Here is a 19270-nt window from a genome sequence, read left to right as displayed (position 1 = left end):
TCAAATATGGGTGCCAATTTGTGTCCAGCTGCTCCACTTCCAATACAGCTCCTTGCTAATGGCCTGGGAAAAGTAGCAGAAGATGGCCCAGGTGTTTGGGCCCTGTCACCTACTTGGGAGACCAGAATGAAGCTCCAGACTCCTGGTTCCTGGCTTCCCAGCTGTTGCAGCCAGCATGCGGGTGAGCCAGTGGATGGAAGATATCTCTCTCTCTCTCTCTGTAACTCTGACTTTCAAAATAAATAAAAATGCATCAGTATAAGTAAAGGCTCTAAATAAACAGGGAGAGAAGACAGGAATTCTGAACTTCTACTGTAAAAACAAAGGTGGGAAGGTTACAGCACCCTGATGAGGGAACCAGTACACATTATTTCAGTCATCATAATTTGCACCTTTTACTTCTTTTTTTTAAGATTTAATTATGTATTTGAAAGGTAGATTTACAGAGAGGCAAAGAGAGAGAGAGGGAGAGAGAGAGGTCTTCCATCAAATGGTTCACTCCCCAAATGCCTGCAACATTCGGAGCTATGTCAATCCAAAGCCAGGAGCCAGGAGCTTCTTCTGGGTCTCCCACATGGGTGTAGGGGCTCAAGGACTTGGGCCACCTTCCACTGCTTTCCCAGGTCATACCAGAGAGCTGGATTGGAAGTGGGGCACCAGGACTCAAACCGGTGCCTGTATGGGATGCCAGCACTGCAGGCAGCGGCTTTACCCGCTATGTCACAGTGCCAGCCCCATCGTTTACTTCCAAACCTGTGGTTTCTTACTCCCTGAACAGATTTTCAGGATGACTGACCCTGAGTCACAGTGAGCTCCTACCTCCTCAAATACACGTTCATTCTGTTTCTTCAACAATATACTCACACTAACACAAAACAGTCATAGACTCAAGAAATTTGGAGTTAGGCTCCCAGAGGTCCCACTGACAACCTGATAATATAAATTCAAGTGAAAACATTCAACATCAATATGGAACATCCTCAAGAGTAGGTCAAGGCATGAAAGCGTGAATACTTCCAGGGCTAGGAAAACAACCTCAGAAAATATCTTCCACTAAATACAATGGTTTCCAGTTGCATCCATTTTGTTGCAAAAGTGAAATTAGCCAGTTCCCAAAAAGACAAACATCATTTGTTTTCCCTGATCTGCAGTAACTAATAGAGAATCTAAAATATAATGTATAGGAGTAAAATGGGCATTGTGAGATTCAAGTTACAGCTCTTGTCTCTGTTGTTGAGAAACACTGTTTTTCTTCTTTATACTATTTGTTGAACTCTTTACTTGGTGTAGGGTTAATCTTGTGAGTATAAAGTAAACTGAAAATACAGTTTTGTAAAAGTTAGGAGTGGGAAGGAGCAACACTGTAGCACAACGGGTAAAGCCACAGCCTGCAGTCCTGGCATCCCATACGGGCACCGGTTCAAATCTCAGCTGCTCCACTTCCAATCTAGCTCCCTGTTAATGCACCTGGAAAAGTAGCAGAGGATGACCCAATTGCTTGGGCCTCTGTACCCAAGTGGGAGACCTGAGGAAGCTCCTGGCTCCTGGCTTCGAACTGGCCCAGCTCCGGCCATTTTGGCCATCTGGGGAGTGAACCAAAGGATGGAAAATCTCTCTCTTTCTCTTCCTCTGCCTCTCCCCCTGCTTCTGCTTCTCCCCCTGCCTTTGCTTCTCTTTAACTGTGACACTCAAATGAATAAATAAATTTTTAAAAAAAATTAAGAGCGGGAATAGGAGAGGGAGGAGAAAGAAGCGTCCAAACATGGGTAGGAAGAATCACTATGTTCCTGAATCTGTATGTATATGAAATGTATGAAATTTGTATACCTTAAAAATTTAAAAAAAAAATAAAATATCTTACTCCAATTTGGAACTGCTTTAATTATTCAACATCTTCCTCACATATGGCTAAAAATCTACTTCCCTGTCATTTCCATCAATTCTTCATAGTTTGGTCTTTCCAAAATCAAAATAAACAAGTAAAAAATAATCTTTCCTCCATGTGACAGCTGCATATTAGAAAATAGCTCATGTTTTTTCATCCATGTCTTCTGTACTACTAAGTAGCCTTAGTTCGTTCAATGATTTTGCTGAGGTTTCATAGTCTATCCACTCTTACAGGCACAACAGTTTTTTAATCTTACCTGGAAAGCTATGTATCATGGAAGAGTTTGGTTGCTCAAATCCAAATGTACCATATCTACAGCAATTTAATGAATTAGCAGCCCATTAACCCTATTATAAAACAGAATTAAGGACTCTACCATCACCCCCTTTTAAAAATTATACAAAATCCATTTTCTATCTTTTAGCATATCAGTCTTATAAGTTTTTTATTTTAATTTTTAGTTAGTTTTTAACAGATTCAGTGTGATTTATAGATACAACCGTAAGAACATAATATTACCTTCTTGCTTCCCTTACCCTCTTTCTCCTCTTTCCTTCTCATGCTCCTTCCTTCTCCATTTCTTTCTTTCCTTTTTATTTTAGCTTTTGGGATAGCATATTTTAAATGTACATTACAGTAAAAAGGCTTAATATATCACCAAATAAGTTTAGCAGGTATGAACCCTCAGAATCCTTTTATCAAGAATACTTTCTTTCTCAGCTCTCTGGTTAGGCAATGAACCCTTATTTGGCACCATTACAAGAATGAATGCCATTGGAGATCAAAAGTGAACCAAAGGGGGTTGCTTAATCTGTGAAGGCATTTTAAAGTTATGATTCAAGTCTGATCTTGAAGTAAATAAGAGAAGATCATTTCAAACAGTGGTGAAGGCACAAATAAGATAATGATAAATGAATTAGAAGTATATTGAAATTGATTTCTTGGACTTCAGAATGATGGATATGGATTTGAAGTCAGGAAGTGTGTCCTCTCTGTGAATTCTCATAAGACCCAAACCAGGAGTATCTCATATAATTCATTAGGCCAGCCTCTGTTTTCTGGGCCTACTCCTCCCTTGCTCTGGGACACTTCACTCTTCTGTTTCTCCTTTAAGTCTCCAACTCACTCGTTCTCTTCTGGCTCTCCCGTCTTTGCAATATCATTGACTTCCACAGTTTTAGTCACGTCCAGAAGAGTAACTTTTGGAGACATTATCCTAACCCTGACCCCTGTCCTGAACTACACATTTGAAGTTTCAACTGTACAGAGAAATATCTCCAGCAATGCAAATTCAACATGGCTGACAATTCATCACTTCTCTCCCTGCTATTTCTCCAACTGGTCTGTACCTTGGTCAATGGTAGTCACAGGATCATTTTTCACTCTTGACTTTTTTTCCTTATTTCCTCTGTCCTAACATAACCAATTACCAGATCGTACAGTTATAATTCCCCAACTGCTCTCAAAATCTGTAGTTTCCCATGCCCACTATAGTGCCTCAATGTGTTTTCTCTCTAACCAAAAACACAAAGATTGGATTTGTTGCACCTTAGTTCAAATAAGAACTACACTAATTTTGTATATTGAGGAAAAACTGACATTGTTTTTTAACACAGTACCCAAATTTAACTTGTAAACTCCTACACCTTTTCCATGCTCATTAATTTCATCTTGTATGTTATTAAAAAAAAAAAAAAACAGTAAAACCCTACAGAAAACTTACTAACAATCCTGTGTGTTGCTTGGGTGATGAAAGAAATAAGAACAGAATGGGTTTACACTCAGAGACTCAAAAAATCAGGGCTATTCCACCATGAAAAAGAGCAGAAAAAAGATGCCCTGGAGTAGAGAAAGAACAGAAAGGAAGCCAGTGTCTTCGTACTCTGCCACCTAGACTCAGAGTGCCTGTCAACTGCTTGACCACAAGTTGCCTTATTTCTTAGTGCTCAACTCGACACAATTCTAACCAAAAACACCACAATCTATGTAGTTTTTGACTGGGGTCATCAGCAGCCTTATCTAAACAAAACTGAATCCTACTGCCATCCTGAGACTCTGCCTCAACTTCTACACTCACCTTCACCTAGAGCCAGAAACACAGTAGTCAGTTGGTACCTGGCCTAGCTACTGCTCTGTCACATGGTTCTTTCTGCACTCTGGAACTGATATTTAAGGAAGGAGTTGCAATTTCTTTTCATGCACATTTAGATCTCATCCTCTCTCATCTAGTTTACATATTCCTTGTGAGCAAAACTGTGTATTATACATTCTCAGCCTCCACGGGACCTTGTACATAGTAGGCACTAAAAACATATGTATACAAAGGATTTTCCCCTTTAAATGACTCAATACTAAGATATATGTGGTAAATGTGCTGGAATAAAAATTAACTTCAGATTGTATTCCTGAGGCTGCTAAAAAAATCTGGCAGAAAAGCACATGTATATGAATCATCTTGCTTCAGATCACATGGGTGTGAATCTGAAAACAGAAGTGGACTGCGAGTAGAAACCACAAGCAAAATTAAATTCATGTTAAAATAACTATTTTCACAGTTCCTACTTAGTAAACCCTAAGTGTTTAGAAGTAGAATATAAAAATACAATTCAATTTCAAAAACATAGGGTTAAAAGGTTTTCCCCCTTTAGGACATGAACGTAAAAAAGGAGATATTAAAAGTAACTTTAATGAAGTATTACTTGCAAGACAGAGAGAGAGAGAGATAAGAAAATGTAAGGGGATAGGACAGAAGAGAGAGAAAGAGATAAAAACATCCAAAATGCTGGTGCATACACACAGCTCTAATTAGAACAGAGGAGTTGCAGCATCTTTGGTCATAAATCACCAATGTTAAAGCATCAATAATCTAGAAACTAGCCAGGCCCAAATCATTTTCTTAATAAAAACTGAATAAAGACTGAAACAGAAACTTAGAAGTCCCCTGTCTTTATACAGGAGAATATTTAGTTTCAAAAACATAATTTGACTGAATTTTTTCTCTCTTGTGTTTATTGTTCTAAATAATTTTCCATTTGCAAATGGCCTAACTTTAGATTATGTCGATTTATGTTTCCTTATTTTCCCAAAGTCTTTTATTATTATAAACTACAATACTATTAAAATAATTACATGGTTATTAAGAATTCTTTCCATGAAACAACCTCAACAAAATCCAGGAAATAAGGTTCAAAGAAACAGGAAAAGCCTTTACACACCCCAAAATTCCACAACTTCCCTTCTAGCCTCTGAAAGGTCACTCCATCATGTATATTAAATCCCTAAACATGGACTGACCAAACAAAGCAAGCAAGCACAGACTTTGATTGCCAGGAATGTTAGCCTGCCAATTCCATTTCTAGTCTCTCTGGCTCCCCTCTCCAGCCTGGACTGCAAGAGCAGTTAGTACAAAACACACTCTTCCCTCACATGCTGTGATGCAAGCCCCTTGTCCTTGCAGGGCTTCCACCCAGCCAACCCCCACCCATGCCAATTCCAAAATCTATTCTATCTGCTTCTATTCCCAAGCTATTCTCAAGCTCCCACATGCTTCTTGCTGAGAAAAGTAACCAACCATACTGATCCAGGTCCAGGAGAATTCATGCCATTCATTCTTGGTTAAGCCCATGCTGTTACAGAGCAGCCCTTTTGTTTGCCCCAGATTCACTTGCTGGTGAATTCTTCATTCTTCCAAATCTTTTCCACACGTCTCAAATTTCTTGACTCATCCAAAGCTCCTTGCTCTCACCAAATGTTACCATCTGCTTTAATGAGAAAATCTAAGCCTTCCATGTTCTCTTTTTCATATCAAGTTTTCTCTAGATGGTCACTCATTCTTTTGCCTACCTCATCTTAAAGGAAAACACTCCCTACTTCCCTAAGATTGCACTCTTTCCCATTCTTTCCAGACCGAACTGGTTCAATTACAAAACCCACCATATCACCAATTCACTCTGCTCCATGTCATCTTCAGTCTCTATCCCCTGGCTGTCTTCCCATCAATGTGCAGTGAGCATGCTCAATCCACCCATCCAAGAGAAGCATACACCTTATTTGTTCTTTAACAAACCACAGTTTATCTTACCTTCTGTAACCACCAAGCATCCAATGCATCTGTGAGTGATCATCATGAACTTGTTTTGATATTTTTGTTTGTTTGTGCATCCATTTCCCATTCCTCCCCTAAAGTGAGGCCATTCCCCAAAATTTAGTCTTCAGACTGCTCTTTCACTCTTAGGCCTATCCATCAGCTTCCTGTTGGTGAATTATTTTTCTTTTTTAGATTTATTTATTTATTTATTTATTTGAAAGACCAAAAACAAAGACAGAGGGTGAGACAGAGGAAAACCTTCAATACACGAGTTCATTCTTCAAATGGCCCTAACAGCCAGGACCTGGACCAGACCAAAGCCAGAAGACAGGACCAGTATCCAGATTTCTCACATGGGTAGCAGGCGTCCAAGCACTTGGGCCATCTTTTGTTGCTTTCCCAGGCACATGAGCAGGGGGCTGCATTGGAACGAGGGCACCTGGAACTCATATATGAGATGCCAGTATGAGATGCTGTCATATATGAGTCATTTATGAGATGCCAGCACCACAAGCCTTTGCTTAACCTAAGAGGTCACAGCACCAGCACCAACTGGTAGAGAAATCTTAGACTTTGAGCCTGACCCTCATCACTCTTTTGGTCACATATTCCCCTTTCCAGCTGCCCATTTGCGACCATGACCGTGGCTAAATTCCCTTGAATCAACTTCATAAAGAAGCCTAAAGCTACTTCAGTGTTTCCACTCTGGCGTCAAGGCAAACCCATGGATGACTTCCAATTTCTGCCTTTCCATTATCTCCCATGAAATATTTTATCCAACCATATCTATTCATCAAAAGGTGAACACTGCACTTTGAGGAGATCTGAAGATGAATAATAAAAATCAATGTCCTCAAAGCGACTTTCACAGCCAAGACACAGCTCTACCCTAGTTTTGTCATTGTTTTTACACACACATTTCCTAATTTCCATTCCCACTGGCAGAGGTCTTCCTAGGTCATCTAATGTTTAGTCAGGCTATGGTGAGCTACCTCCATTCTTGGCCCTCCCTCCAAAATCATCCTTTAAATTTCCACTAGATTTATTCTCCTAAAAGGTCCAATGGGATCCTGTCCTTGTTCTTCTCAAGAACATTCAATGGTCCATCTTTTGTCCACAGAAAAGATGTATAAGCTGCTCAGCAGGAGAATCAGGACCCTCCTAAAACTGACTGCAGCCTGTCTACAATTATACCTCATTCTCTGCCCCTTCATACAATTTTTATATGATCCTTAGTAAAGGAGACAGCATTCTGCAATCACCGGCTCCAGGCGTTGTTTTCTACCGCCCTATGACCATGCTTCTTGGTCCAATGCAAACCAAAACTTCTGCTCGAGGTTTACCCAGTCCCCTAGACATAGATGCTTTTCCTCATGCATGTTTGTGCCCCTACCATGGTAACTATTTCCTTAAATATGCCACCCATAGGCCAGCATTGTGGCATACTGGGTACAGCCACAACCTGCAATGCCATCATTCCATATGGGTGCCAGATCATGTCCCAGCTGCTCCACTTCTGAGCCAGTTCCCTGCTAATATACCTGGAAAAGGAGCAGAAGATGACCCAAGTACCCGGGCAGGGTACTCATTTAATTCGCACCTCCTTTATTTATAAACAGTATCTTTTTAAACAATTTATTTTTACTTTTCCATTCAAAAGTTAGCATAATTACAGTCCACTCATGTGGACTGCACAAAGTTCCATTCTCCTAGCCTCAGCCTGGTCCAGTCCTGGCCATTGTGTCCATTCAGTGCATGAACCAACAGAGGGAAGATCTCCCTGTCTCTGTCTCTCCCTTTCTCTCTGTAACTCCACTTGTAAAATAAATAAAATAAGTATTTTTTTTTAAATACCAGCCATATTCTCAGCTCACACCATGAACATTTTTTTCTCTACATTTCTCCATTCAACTTGTCCAAAAACTTCCTTAAATTTCTAGACACATTTTCTTTAACCACTTCCTTCCCTCCTCCCTCTCTCCTATATTAGTTTGTTTTGGTTTTGCCCTCCCTCCCACCCCCTGTCAGCTGCCCACCCAGTTAAAGCAGTTATTCATTTGCTTCTTTTGCTCAGCAAAAAGAAAATGAATATGCTCAACTGGTAAGCCATTAACTTCTACAGCTAAACTTATAAAATGAACATTATTAGCTCCTTTGGACATAAAAAAGAATTAGAAGTATAAGTTCTGAAAATGTCTCCAAATCCTCTTTTAAATCCAGACAAGTCTCCCTATATTTTCTAATTAAATCTGTCCCTACTCTAGCAGCTACATTCAAAAAGCATTTTAAAGCAGTTTCTTTTAAGTGTAGTTTTACTCTCACTTATTTATATGTGATTACCAGTATTATAATAGTATGTTCTCTGTGATTTGTCATCATAAACAAAAATTCCAAAAAATTTAATTCCAACATCTTTTGAGATTTATTATAAAACCAAATATAATTTATCACTCTGTTTCTATAAGAAGGTATAATCCAGGTTTTCAAAGGTCCAGCTTACATATGAACACAACTCATGTAAAAATGGAGGAGTCCTTTCCATGTTTTGTCATATGTGAGGGTCTCCAAAGAGAAGTGCAGGGGAACACCAGCAAGAATGTCTACTGAGGTGGTGAAAGTAAGTGTTAAAATTCTATTTGTTAACTATCTTTTAATTTTTACTTGCATTTTTATGATGTTTGAAATATATTTGATTGTAGTACATACATTTTTAAAAGAAAATTTTTGGAGATGAATATTCAGGACTAATCTGAGGATGAACTGCGGTATGTGTTAAAAAAATGTTGGAGCATATTAGTAGAGAGTTTACCTAGTGATACGACTTTAATTTTGGAACTTACAAAAGGGACGTTTTTAGAGCTTTGTGAAACCGTTCTCTGGCTTCAGAAAGAAAAGACTGTTTATAATATAAAGCTTAAAATATATTATGTCCTTTTCCAGATAAAAGCCTCCAGAATAGTGATCCTCAACTCAAGCTAAGGAGAACTTGGAGCTATTTAAAAATAAGACCTTGGGTTCTTATTCCCAGGGATTCTAAAGAGATCTGGACAGCAAGATTTCTGGATCTCAAGAACATGAATCCTATGGACCCAATCCCAGTACACTGGCCTCTACTCATTCAATGCCCACAGGAAGCACACGCCCCAGCCCTTGTTAGGAACAAGCTTTTTTCTAGGTATTGTCCAAAGCCTTGCAGAGGGCAAAACTGTCCCCAGTGAGAACCAGGGACAGAAGCTGTCCAAAGATGACACATTTTGAGAAATGCTATCTTTTAAACAATAATAACAATATGATAAAAAAGTAGAAAGCCAGTATGTATAAGCATGCATTAAATAAATTGAAATAAACAGGCTTCCCAAAAAGGAAATCTGATTAGCCATTACAAACTCCTGACAACTTAGCTAAGCCTCTAAGTCAAAGCTCTTCTTATGTAATTTCAACTTGAAGATTCTCTCCCTAGCCTCTATTTTAGATTATTTTTTAATTAACTTCACTGGCATTTTGCATCCTGCTATGAAAAGTCCGCCTAATAGTCTCAGAGGACTCTCCCAAGAGAAAAGAGTGCATTAAATCACACATTATCACATTAAAGTGTATTGCAGCACTCAGAGTCCAACAGCCTATGTCTTGGCAAAGGCACTGGAGTGGGGGATGGAGCATACTACAAAGACGGAAACAGGCTCAAGTGATTCACAATATCCAAAGCCTATTAACTTCAATCCACCTGACCCTACAAAAAAGTTGTATTGATTTTTCTACTTCAACCACATTTATCACAATGACATATAATATATTTTACAATTTGTGCTTCTACCCTGAATTCTTGCTACTGACTATGTGCGGGACCTTGGGTAAGTCACTTAAATTCTTTGAACAACTTTTTCCTCATCTAAAAAACGGTCAGATTAGACTAAATCATTTCTAAAGATCTCTCTGGGTACAAGTCACAAACTTATGAATGAAATAATTAAAAGGTTCTTTCAATTACATGGGATCTAATAACTATTGCACCAAATACCAACACTTTCAATGTTGCTTGATAAATAATGAATTCTAGAATGCTTACTCAGAAAAGACTGATGGTTGGAGGAACCACATACACAAGACCCATTCACACGTTTTATCTTGAGTTATTTATTTTATGTACTTGAAATGTAGAGAGAAAGAGACAGACAGATAGAAAAATATTTCTCATCCACTGGTTTACACCCAAATGCCCCAGCAGCCAAAGATGGTCCAAGTCAAAGCCAAGAGCCAGGAACTCAAATCCAGGTCTCGCACATGGGTGGAAGGATTTAACTACTTGAGCTGTCACCTGATGCCTTCCAAGATGTGCATTAGCAAGAATCAGGAATCAGGTGTGGGTGCACGACTTGTACCCAGGGACTCCAATATGGGATGCAGGTATCCCAAAACAGTATCTGAAATCACGGTGTCAAATGCCTGCCCTCAAAAGTATTCAGTCGTAAAACAAAAATAGGCATGACAGAAGTTATTTTTCACCTATGAAGACCTTTATACAGGTACTGTGCATAAGAACATAAATCAATATTTCAGAAGGCATTCAGAGAGGGAAATAATTTTAAAATCACGTTTACTTTCTATTTTAATAACAGAGGTCACAAATCAGCTGCTCAGAGACTACATCTAGCCTGCAGGTGTGGTTGTTTTGTGTGGCCTGGGCAGAAACTGTATTTAACTGCCAACTTTAAAAAGTGGGGAAGTAAGACACAAAGATCCAGATTTCCAGGATCTGTTGAAATACTGGAAGGTATTAAGCCACATGGCAACAATTAGTTATAACTGGGCCTTGCCCTCCTGGCCTTGTGCTCTTCAGGCTCCTGAAATCCCTAGTGTCTGACACCCATCTTGGTTCCCTCTCACAGTTAGGAGTATGTGAGCTTATGTCCCTACTCTGGAACAATTTTTAAAATACACATAAAAGATTCTTTATGCTGTTTAATGCTTCAAAGCAGTAGTAAAACTTGCAGAATCACAACAAGAAAGTAGAAGTTTTAAGAAAGCAGAGCTATGTTCTCAACAAGAAAAGCCTTCCTTACTCTTAATACATTTGAATGTAATGGATGACACTGTGTAGGTTTAAACCAACCTAGGCTGCAGTCCTTTATTTGATGAGAAGTTCAGACTAGAGAATCCCTAAAAGTACTTCCAATTCCAAGGTTTCATGCCTTTGGTTAACAGCATGGATAACTCATTACCAAATAGTAATGTTACCCACAGGTTACACATACATGTCTGTACCTACATATTGTGCACATAAATGTATAACTTTACAGTAAAGACACAATTTTCATGAAATCATGTTTTCTGTTAACTTTCACAAAACACTCAGAATTTTAAAATTAAGTTTCAATTAACTAAGCAGCCATGTCCTACAAGAGAACTGCTAAACTATTATTTGAAAGGAATGAGGAAGAATCCAAGGACAGAAGGAAGTGGGTTAAGGACCTTGAGTGAGGGCTTAGGAGTACAGTGGCTTTTAGACAAGCCTTCTTGACAGATGTCTTTACCAATGAAACCAACCTAAAGACTGAATCTTGAAAGTTTGCCATTCACTCCCTCCAAATTTTTTTCTTTAATATGCCTTATGAAATCTACCTGTCTGAAATACAATACTTTTAACAAGACACTGAGAATTTTCTTTTTAAAGAATCAACTCCATATTACATTTATAATTGAGTCCCTACTTAAAGAACTTTTTGTGCCAAAGTTAAACTAATAAGAAAGCAACATATGTCATTGAAGTGATGGCTATTTTAGGTAAAATATAATCCAAGTGTTCCCACACTGAAACTGTATGTGCTGTATGCAGCAAGCATTCTACTTTAGGCCATCCTGGGCAAGCTGCCTCATAAAGTCAGATCATGTGACATCACACAGCTTTCCTATAGTACAGGTGCAATAAGTACCACTGCAGGCTTTTCCAGCTGATTTTAAAAATGCATTCTACTAACATTGGATATTGTAGGTACTAACCATTTCCAAGTCAAACTGTTTTTCTTGGATGGTTGATGTTGGTTTTTGACATATGCTTTGTTTAACAGTAGTGATTAATAGCTCAAATGTGAGCATAAACAGCCCATCAATGAGTCGATATGACTACTGAGGGCATGTCTAATGACAGGAAAATGATTGTGTTGACAATACAATGTGGAGAACACAGGCTGCTTCTGGGAAAACATATGTTTATCATCCTAGTTCCCTGATTTTTCTGCAGCTCATCGTTTTTAATTTTCTCAGTTTAGAAAAAATGAGTCACTCTGTCCATGCAAAATGATAAATGTAATTCAATCTAACAGCCCCGGATGCCAGAACATTCTAATTTAACCATGGCTGGTTTCTGCTTTTACCTACTGTGTGGCGTGAACATTAACATCTTCTTTTCCACTTTTTGCTGCTAAAAAAAAAAAAAAAAAAAAAAAAAAAAACAAACCTCATTACATTATCATTCTCCTGGGCTAAGGGAGGGGGAAGCAGGGTGCTTCCAGATTTGGTTGAAATCAAGAAGTTTTTGATCCCTGATAGAGTACTTAGTTCCTTCCAGTGTCAGAACACTTTAAATCAGAATTGTCCTTAGAGGAAAAGGTGAGAGGAGTCTAAGACCTTTGCTCTCTATCATCAATGAAACCCTGGAGTATACTACCTACAGCAGAAGAGAAGATACGGGTCTGATTTGTGTATCAACTTGTTATGCGTTTCCTACAAACAGCAGTACATTTTTTATAGGCTGTACATATTTACACTTTGTAAAAACACACGGGAGCTAATTCATTCTTGAAAAGCATCTTTTAAAGCACGTTTATTTCAAAACAAAACAGTTACTAAAAACATATGCATGAGCCATTCCCAAGTCACAGAACTCCAGATCACCAGCCAGGGTGCAGAGCAGCCCGGGAGGAAAAGCTGAGAGGGAGCCCGCATGTTTGCTGAGAGAGCAGCGGGGGTCCTGGATTCCAGGACACAAGAACCAGAGAGGCCTGGAGTAGTAGGGCTTCAGAACCCACACTGTTGAGCCACAGGCCCAGAAATGCATACGCTTAACTCAGAAGCAAGCCTGTCACCCTGCCCCTCCGCCACCAAAGGAAGAGGAGTGGAGGGACCAGCCGATCCGCCCTCCTATCCGGTTGTTGATCTAGGGCAGGAATCCTGACGAACTTGCTGGAGGAACGCGAACTGTGCAAAAGTTCACAACCACACGGTGGGAACCCGGCCTCGCGGCGCACGAGCCACCCCCTCCCACAGTACCCGTGCGAGCAAACTTTACGAACGCAGCCACGACACACTCGCTTGCCCCTCTCGAGCGCACGCTCGCTCACTCACCGTGGGCCGGGGAGCTCTGCCGGCCGCCGCCCGCCTCGGCCGAGCGCTGCGGCCCCGCGGGCCCGGGAGCCAGAGCTTCGCCCGCGCCGGACATGGGCCGCTGCGCCGAGCCCGCGCCGCCGCCGCCGCCTAGCTCGCCGCCCCGCGGGGCGCACCGGGGAAGGCTCGGGACGTGTCGGGCGCAAGGACCTGACTGGTTCTGGCGGAAAAGAAAAAAAAGAAAAAAAAAAAAAGCCCTGTTTTCAGAGAAGAGCACGCCACCCCTGCGGGACTTCCCTCCCCCTGCGCGGCCCTCCCTCAAACTCCACCCCGGGGAAGTTTTGATTTGAAAGCGGCGAGGAAAACTGTGACAGAGCAAGTTGACAGCGGCGCGCTCCCGGGGGGCTCGCAGTGGGCAGCGAAGGGGGACAGGGCCGAGGAAGCACGGGGACGGGACCCGAACCCCTTCTCCTCCAGGCCCGGGGCCACCACCTACCTCAGCATCCCCCCGCCCCCACGCCCCGGTCGCTCAAAGCCCCCTTCCTCCTCCTCTTCCGTCCGGCAAAGTTAGCGTGGCCGCATCGCGCCCCGTGGCCTGAGGGCTGCGGCAGCCGCCCCTGCGCGTCCCTCCCCGCCTCGCTGCGGCTCTGCCCAGACGTCGCGGTGGCGGCAACGGCGGCCGCGGCGGCTCCGACTGCGCGCACCCCGCCCCTTCTTGCCAGCCAGCTCGCTCCGGACCGGTCCCCTCGGAGGAGGACTCTTCCTCCTCTGCCTCAGTGCCCGCCGCTCCACGTCTGCGGCCCCGAAACACTTGTTCTTGTGTGGCTTCTTGCCATCGCGTCCGGGTCGCAGAGGCCTCGAACCCTTGGCGGGCGGCCACGAGGCTGGCTGCTGCGCTAGCCCGCGCCCCGCGCTGTCTGGGTCAGGAGGCCAAAGACGGACCCAGCGCTCGCCCGCGGGCTCCCCACCCGGGCTCTGGAACCAGAGGGAGTGGGCCGGGCTGGTCTCAGGCTGCCCAGACGAACCACCCTGAACCCTAGCCCTGCCCAGAAGCTCACTGCATCCCGACTCCTCATTCTCATCCTGACCCCGGACACCTGAAGGGAAGTGGAAACCTTTCAGATGGACAAGGACAAAGGAAAAGAAACTACATGTAATTTTCCTGGTGGAATAGTGTGCATTTGAAACCTTGACCTCAGCCCCCCGCCACTCCCGACACACACACACACACACACACACACACACACACGTGCTGCAGGTTGAGCGTTTTATCTCTGTTTTTCTCTTCTTGGTCTGTTTTCGCCCAACAGGTAGGTCCCTGATCAGGTAAAACCAGTTGCAGTTGCAGAATCCGCTGGAGAGATCCAGACAGGCAGAGTTGACACCCTTGGGGATGAAGGTTTTGGCGCCTCTCCCAGTCTGGCCTGTGGCAGGCTCCCTGCCTCACTGGACCAAGGCCCTCGGTGGGGGAGATAAAGTTGTGGTTGGAAGTGAAAAACTGATCAACTCTCAGCGTGTAAATGAGACGTTCTGATTGCAGCTTAATCCTGAGAGCCCAGAAAGTAAAGTAATTTGCTGATAAAAGAATACTTTAGTCAGGTATTCAGATATTTCCATTTTATTTCCTTGTCAGAAAATGCAGAATTCGTTTACAGAAAGCTAGTGCAAACTCATTTTTGGACACTCTAGGACAAGAGAGGAATCACAGTAATTCTCTTAACATTGAACGAAAGTATACTGGATTCACCCTTTTTCTAGATGCAGCATTAATATCCACGGAATTTCATTTCTTCACCAAGCCCATTGGAATCGAATCCAATTGATTGAAAACTTGCATTTCCTAAGAGTCAGTGCACTCAAATTTGATTTTTATTATTCAGGAAAAAAAAACCATCCTTGGAAGAGTCTGATGATGATGATTCATCTCACACTCCCTGAAGGACAAATGACATTTTGTCCAATGATGTATAACAAACAAATGCGTGTTTATTTTGTTGACAGTTTCAGAAATGCCACTTATGAAAGCATGGTAACTCTCTTGAAAACTTGTCTAGGGGCCCAAGTTATTTGAAATCTGCTTGACAGGAGCAGATCAGTTCTGAGAATGACAGTATCAGTTCTGAGAACAAGCATTTAGGAAGCTTCTCTATGTTTTACAGCAGAAAGCAGCTGATCCGGAAAAGTCTGTCCTTTCTTGTTGTTATGTTTCCTTGTCCCATTTTGTTAATTCTCTCACAAGGATGGTAAGATCCAGAATTAGCAAACAAGTTCCAGTACTCTAGTAGAAAGTCATAGTCAGTAGTAAATATTTGTTAATTTAATTTCACACAGTGCTTAATGTTTCAAATATAGTGAGTAATTCAATAAATATTTCTTTAATTAAATGTAAACATCTAATGGAGAAGAGATAAAATTCAAATAAAACTGTTAGGAACAAATGAGAGGCTGAGTTGTAGAATCACTGAGATGGTCAGATCTTTGCTCTTGGGTGACTTAGGGCAAGTTAGTCAACCTTTCTGAGGTTTAGGTTGTCTCATCAAGTGAAAATCAGAAAAGAAAAATCTTCACAGAGTTTCTTGGTGAGAATCAAATAAGGTAATTCTCCTATAGAATTTGGAAGAGAATAGGAAATGGGGAAGTTGCTCAAAAATAGTAACTGTTGGGGCCAGCGTTGCCATCTTCTGCTGCTTTCCCAGGCCATCAGCAGACATTTGGTTGGGAAGTGGAGCAGCCAGGACATGAACCAGTGCCCATATGAGATGCTGGCACTTAAGGCAGTGGCTTAACCCACTACACCATGCCAGCCCCAAGAGGAATAATTTCTAATGTGCACAGTAGGGGTAACTTTGATTGATAATAATTGTGTAAATTTCAAAATAGCTAGTAAAGGCCGGCGCCGTGGCTCACTAGGCTAATCCTCAGCCTTGCGGTGCCGGCACTCCGGGTTCTAGTCCCGGTCTGGGCACCAGATTCTGTCCCGGTTGCCCCTCTTCCAGGCCAGCTCTCTGCTGTGGCCCGGGAGTGCAGTGGAGGATGGCCCAAGTCCTTGGGCCCTGCACCCCATGGGAGACCAGGATAAGTACCTGGCTCCTGCCATCGGATCAGCGCGGTGCGCCGGCAGCAGAGCGCCGGCCGCAGCGGCCATTAGAGGGTGAACCAACGGCAAAGGAAGACCTTTCTCTCTGTCTCTCTCTCTCACTGTCCACTCTGCCTGTCAAAAAAAAAAAAATAGCTAGTAAAGAGGATTTTGAATGTTCTCAACTCAAAGAAGTAATAAATGTTTGAGGTGATGATTATTCCAGTTACCCAGATCTGATTATCACACATTGTATAGATGCACTGAAATATTTCAGAGTATCCTGTAAATATGAGTAATTATTATATGCTAATTAAAAATAAAAATATTTTTAAATATTAACTATTATTACTGTTATATAGCAGTAACATATGGCAAAATGACTGTATCACAAGGGCCACATCAAAATACTAGATACCATGATGTGCACTGTGAACAAATAATCTGTAGAGCTCAGGGCTGTCAGACCTCAAGGGCATCTTAATTCTTTGGATAAACTGAGGTCTTCTAGCTGCAGGGTCCTTGACTTGGTGTTAATGCTGTAAATTTAGTGTCTGTGATGCCAATAGTTATAGTGTGAGCTCTTGCATGTTCCCCTAACTTAATTTCTTCCAACCCTTCTCTATTCACTTACTCTAACTAATCAATTAGCTTGGCTCCTGATGAATATTACCCCAGGGACTTCATCCTCTTGCTCTTCCACTGAGTGTCAGGGACTAAATACTTGTGTCCCCCAAAATTCATATATTGATATCCTAACCCCTAACGTGATGGTATCAGCAGATAATTAGGTCATAAGAGTGGCGCACTCATGAGTGGAATTAGTGCCTTTATAAAAAAAAAAAAAAAAGCAGGCGTAGGGTCAGCGCTGTGGCATAGTAGGCTAAGCCTCTGCCTGTGGTGCCAGGATCCCATAAGGGTGCCAGTTCGTGTTCTGGCTGCTTCTCTTCCAATCCAGCTCTCTGTTTATGGCCTGGGAAAACAGTAGAAGGTGGCCCAAGTCTTTGGGCCCCTGCAACCACATGAGAGACCCAGAGGAGGTTCCTGGCTCCTGGCTTTGGATTGGCCCAGTTCTGGCCATTACAGCCATTTGGGGAGTGAGCCAGCAGATGGAAAACCTCTTTCTCCGTCTCTCCCTCTATCTAACTCTGCCTCACAAATAAATAAAATCTTAAAAAAAAAAAAAAAAAAGAAAAACACAGGAGGGAGCATAGTTTTCCTCACTCTGCTCTCTGCATGTGAGAATCTAATCACCTCCAAAAGGTCTCACTCTGGTGTCATCTGCTTACACATAAACTTTCAGGGATCACAAGCATTCAGACACTGCAGGGCAGAGTGGGTGCTATAGCACCCAGATTGCTGTTTATAGAAGTCACTCTGGTGTACTACGAGAAATAACTTGCAGGAATTGAGATTGCAGCTAGGAAGCCCAATGAGAAAATCAGAGACCATCCTGACAATGGCTATGACAATGGCAATGGAACCAAATACACAGGATGAGGGAGCTAGAAGAATCAAAGGCAACTTCCAGGTTTCTGTATGAGAAGCGGGCTTGGGGGAAATCTGCCGAGTCAATCATGCTAATAATATAGTAATTATGAGACCACTAATTGGAACTTTCTAGAAGGCTGCTGGATGTATGGTTTGAATACATTTATACAGATGGTACTTTACTAGCTAGAAGGTTGTAACCAAGGTGAGTGTGTAGAGTAACAACAGAGGGCCTAAGGAACAGCTATGCTCTGAAACTCAATACAAATGTGTCTTTACTGGACCCTCTCCCTTGCTTCCCTCTTCTCAGTGTCATAATACTCTTATTTGATGGCTTGGAGCATCATCATTATTTAGATACTGCTACCGTCAGTGCCCTATCTGCTATCCCAAATACCCCTGGGATTATTATTAAACAAGACTTTGTCATGTTTCACTCTATGGTAATTTGTATGGATAAAACCTACCACGAGGTCTCATCTTCCACTGGATCTGAATGCCTTAACCCTGTGTCTTTGAAATCCCAGTGTGCTTCACAACCATTCCTGTCTAGTGTGGCACACACTAATGATGGCTGACCTACACTCAACTGTGAAAGAGGTCTGCCTTGATGGAAACAAAAAACTGAGAGACTGAATAAACCATCTTTATTGGCTGTTTAATTTCATTCATTCATTAAAATTCATCACTGTGGTTGTACACCTACTATTTACTACCAGGCCACATGTTAGGCTCTGAAAATAATTGACTTGATTTCTTGAAAAGCAGATAAACATGTTTTTTGCTTGAATGGAGGCTTATCTGCCTAGGTAAATTCAAAGTTAATATCCTTATATAGATCTCTAAACCAGAGGTCTACAAATAGAGTGTATAGTTGTGAGTGCACCCAGGGAGTGCACAAAACAATTATATGGGATGTGAGCAGAAAGTATTAGAATAAACACTTATATTTGTTTTTATGTTACCATTTTTATATTTTGAGTATATTTTGAAGGGTATATAATAAAAGCACCTTCATGTAATTTTGTAAGTAAACATTAGGTGTTCATACTCAAATATTTCATCAATTGTTTATAAAAAAGATTTTTTTAATATTTTAAATCAGTTAAAGTACACTCATTCAGCCATTTCCAGGTTGTGTCAGGGTTGGTTTTTCTCAAAAACATTTACACCTCATTTTTGTAGATGCACTACTTTACCAATCCCCAGACTCAAGGACCTAGAAACTGGGAAATAAACCCAACCCTCCACTACCTAAAATAACTTTCAAGGCCTTAACAAGGTGGGGACACAAAATCCATCAACTTTCTCAAATCCTACTCATTCTTTTCTAAATGTACATCTCTAAATAAACTATTTTCTATTGTCTTAGCTCATAGTATATTAGTAGAAGAAAATTTAGGGCACA

The 19270-nt window shown here is 41.6% G+C and overlaps 1 protein-coding gene across 3 annotated transcripts in view; it reads right to left on the bottom strand.

The window, feature by feature from the left end:
• The window catches only part of MDFIC (MyoD family inhibitor domain containing), a 100819-nt gene extending 86889 nt beyond the window's left edge, over window positions 1-13930 (bottom strand). For 2 of the 3 annotated variants that reach the window (XM_008258188.5, XM_089327992.1), the window contains exons 1-2: window positions 13792-13930; window positions 13317-13515 (exon numbers count right to left, since the gene is read on the bottom strand). In XM_008258188.5, the coding sequence (XP_008256410.3) occupies window positions 13317-13410 (94 nt within the window). In that variant the 5' untranslated portion in view covers window positions 13411-13515; window positions 13792-13930. 3 annotated transcript variants of the gene reach the window in all.
• Window positions 13931-19270: the final 5340 nt, after the last annotated feature.

This window comes from Oryctolagus cuniculus, chromosome 3 (genome assembly GCF_051225735.1).
Source record: "Oryctolagus cuniculus isolate XC-2025 breed Fujian yellow rabbit chromosome 3, ASM5122573v1, whole genome shotgun sequence".
Taxonomy (NCBI): Eukaryota; Metazoa; Chordata; class Mammalia; order Lagomorpha; family Leporidae; genus Oryctolagus; species Oryctolagus cuniculus.
The sequence above is the reverse complement of the archived record's forward strand: the minus strand, read 5'-3'. Positions and strand labels throughout refer to the sequence as shown.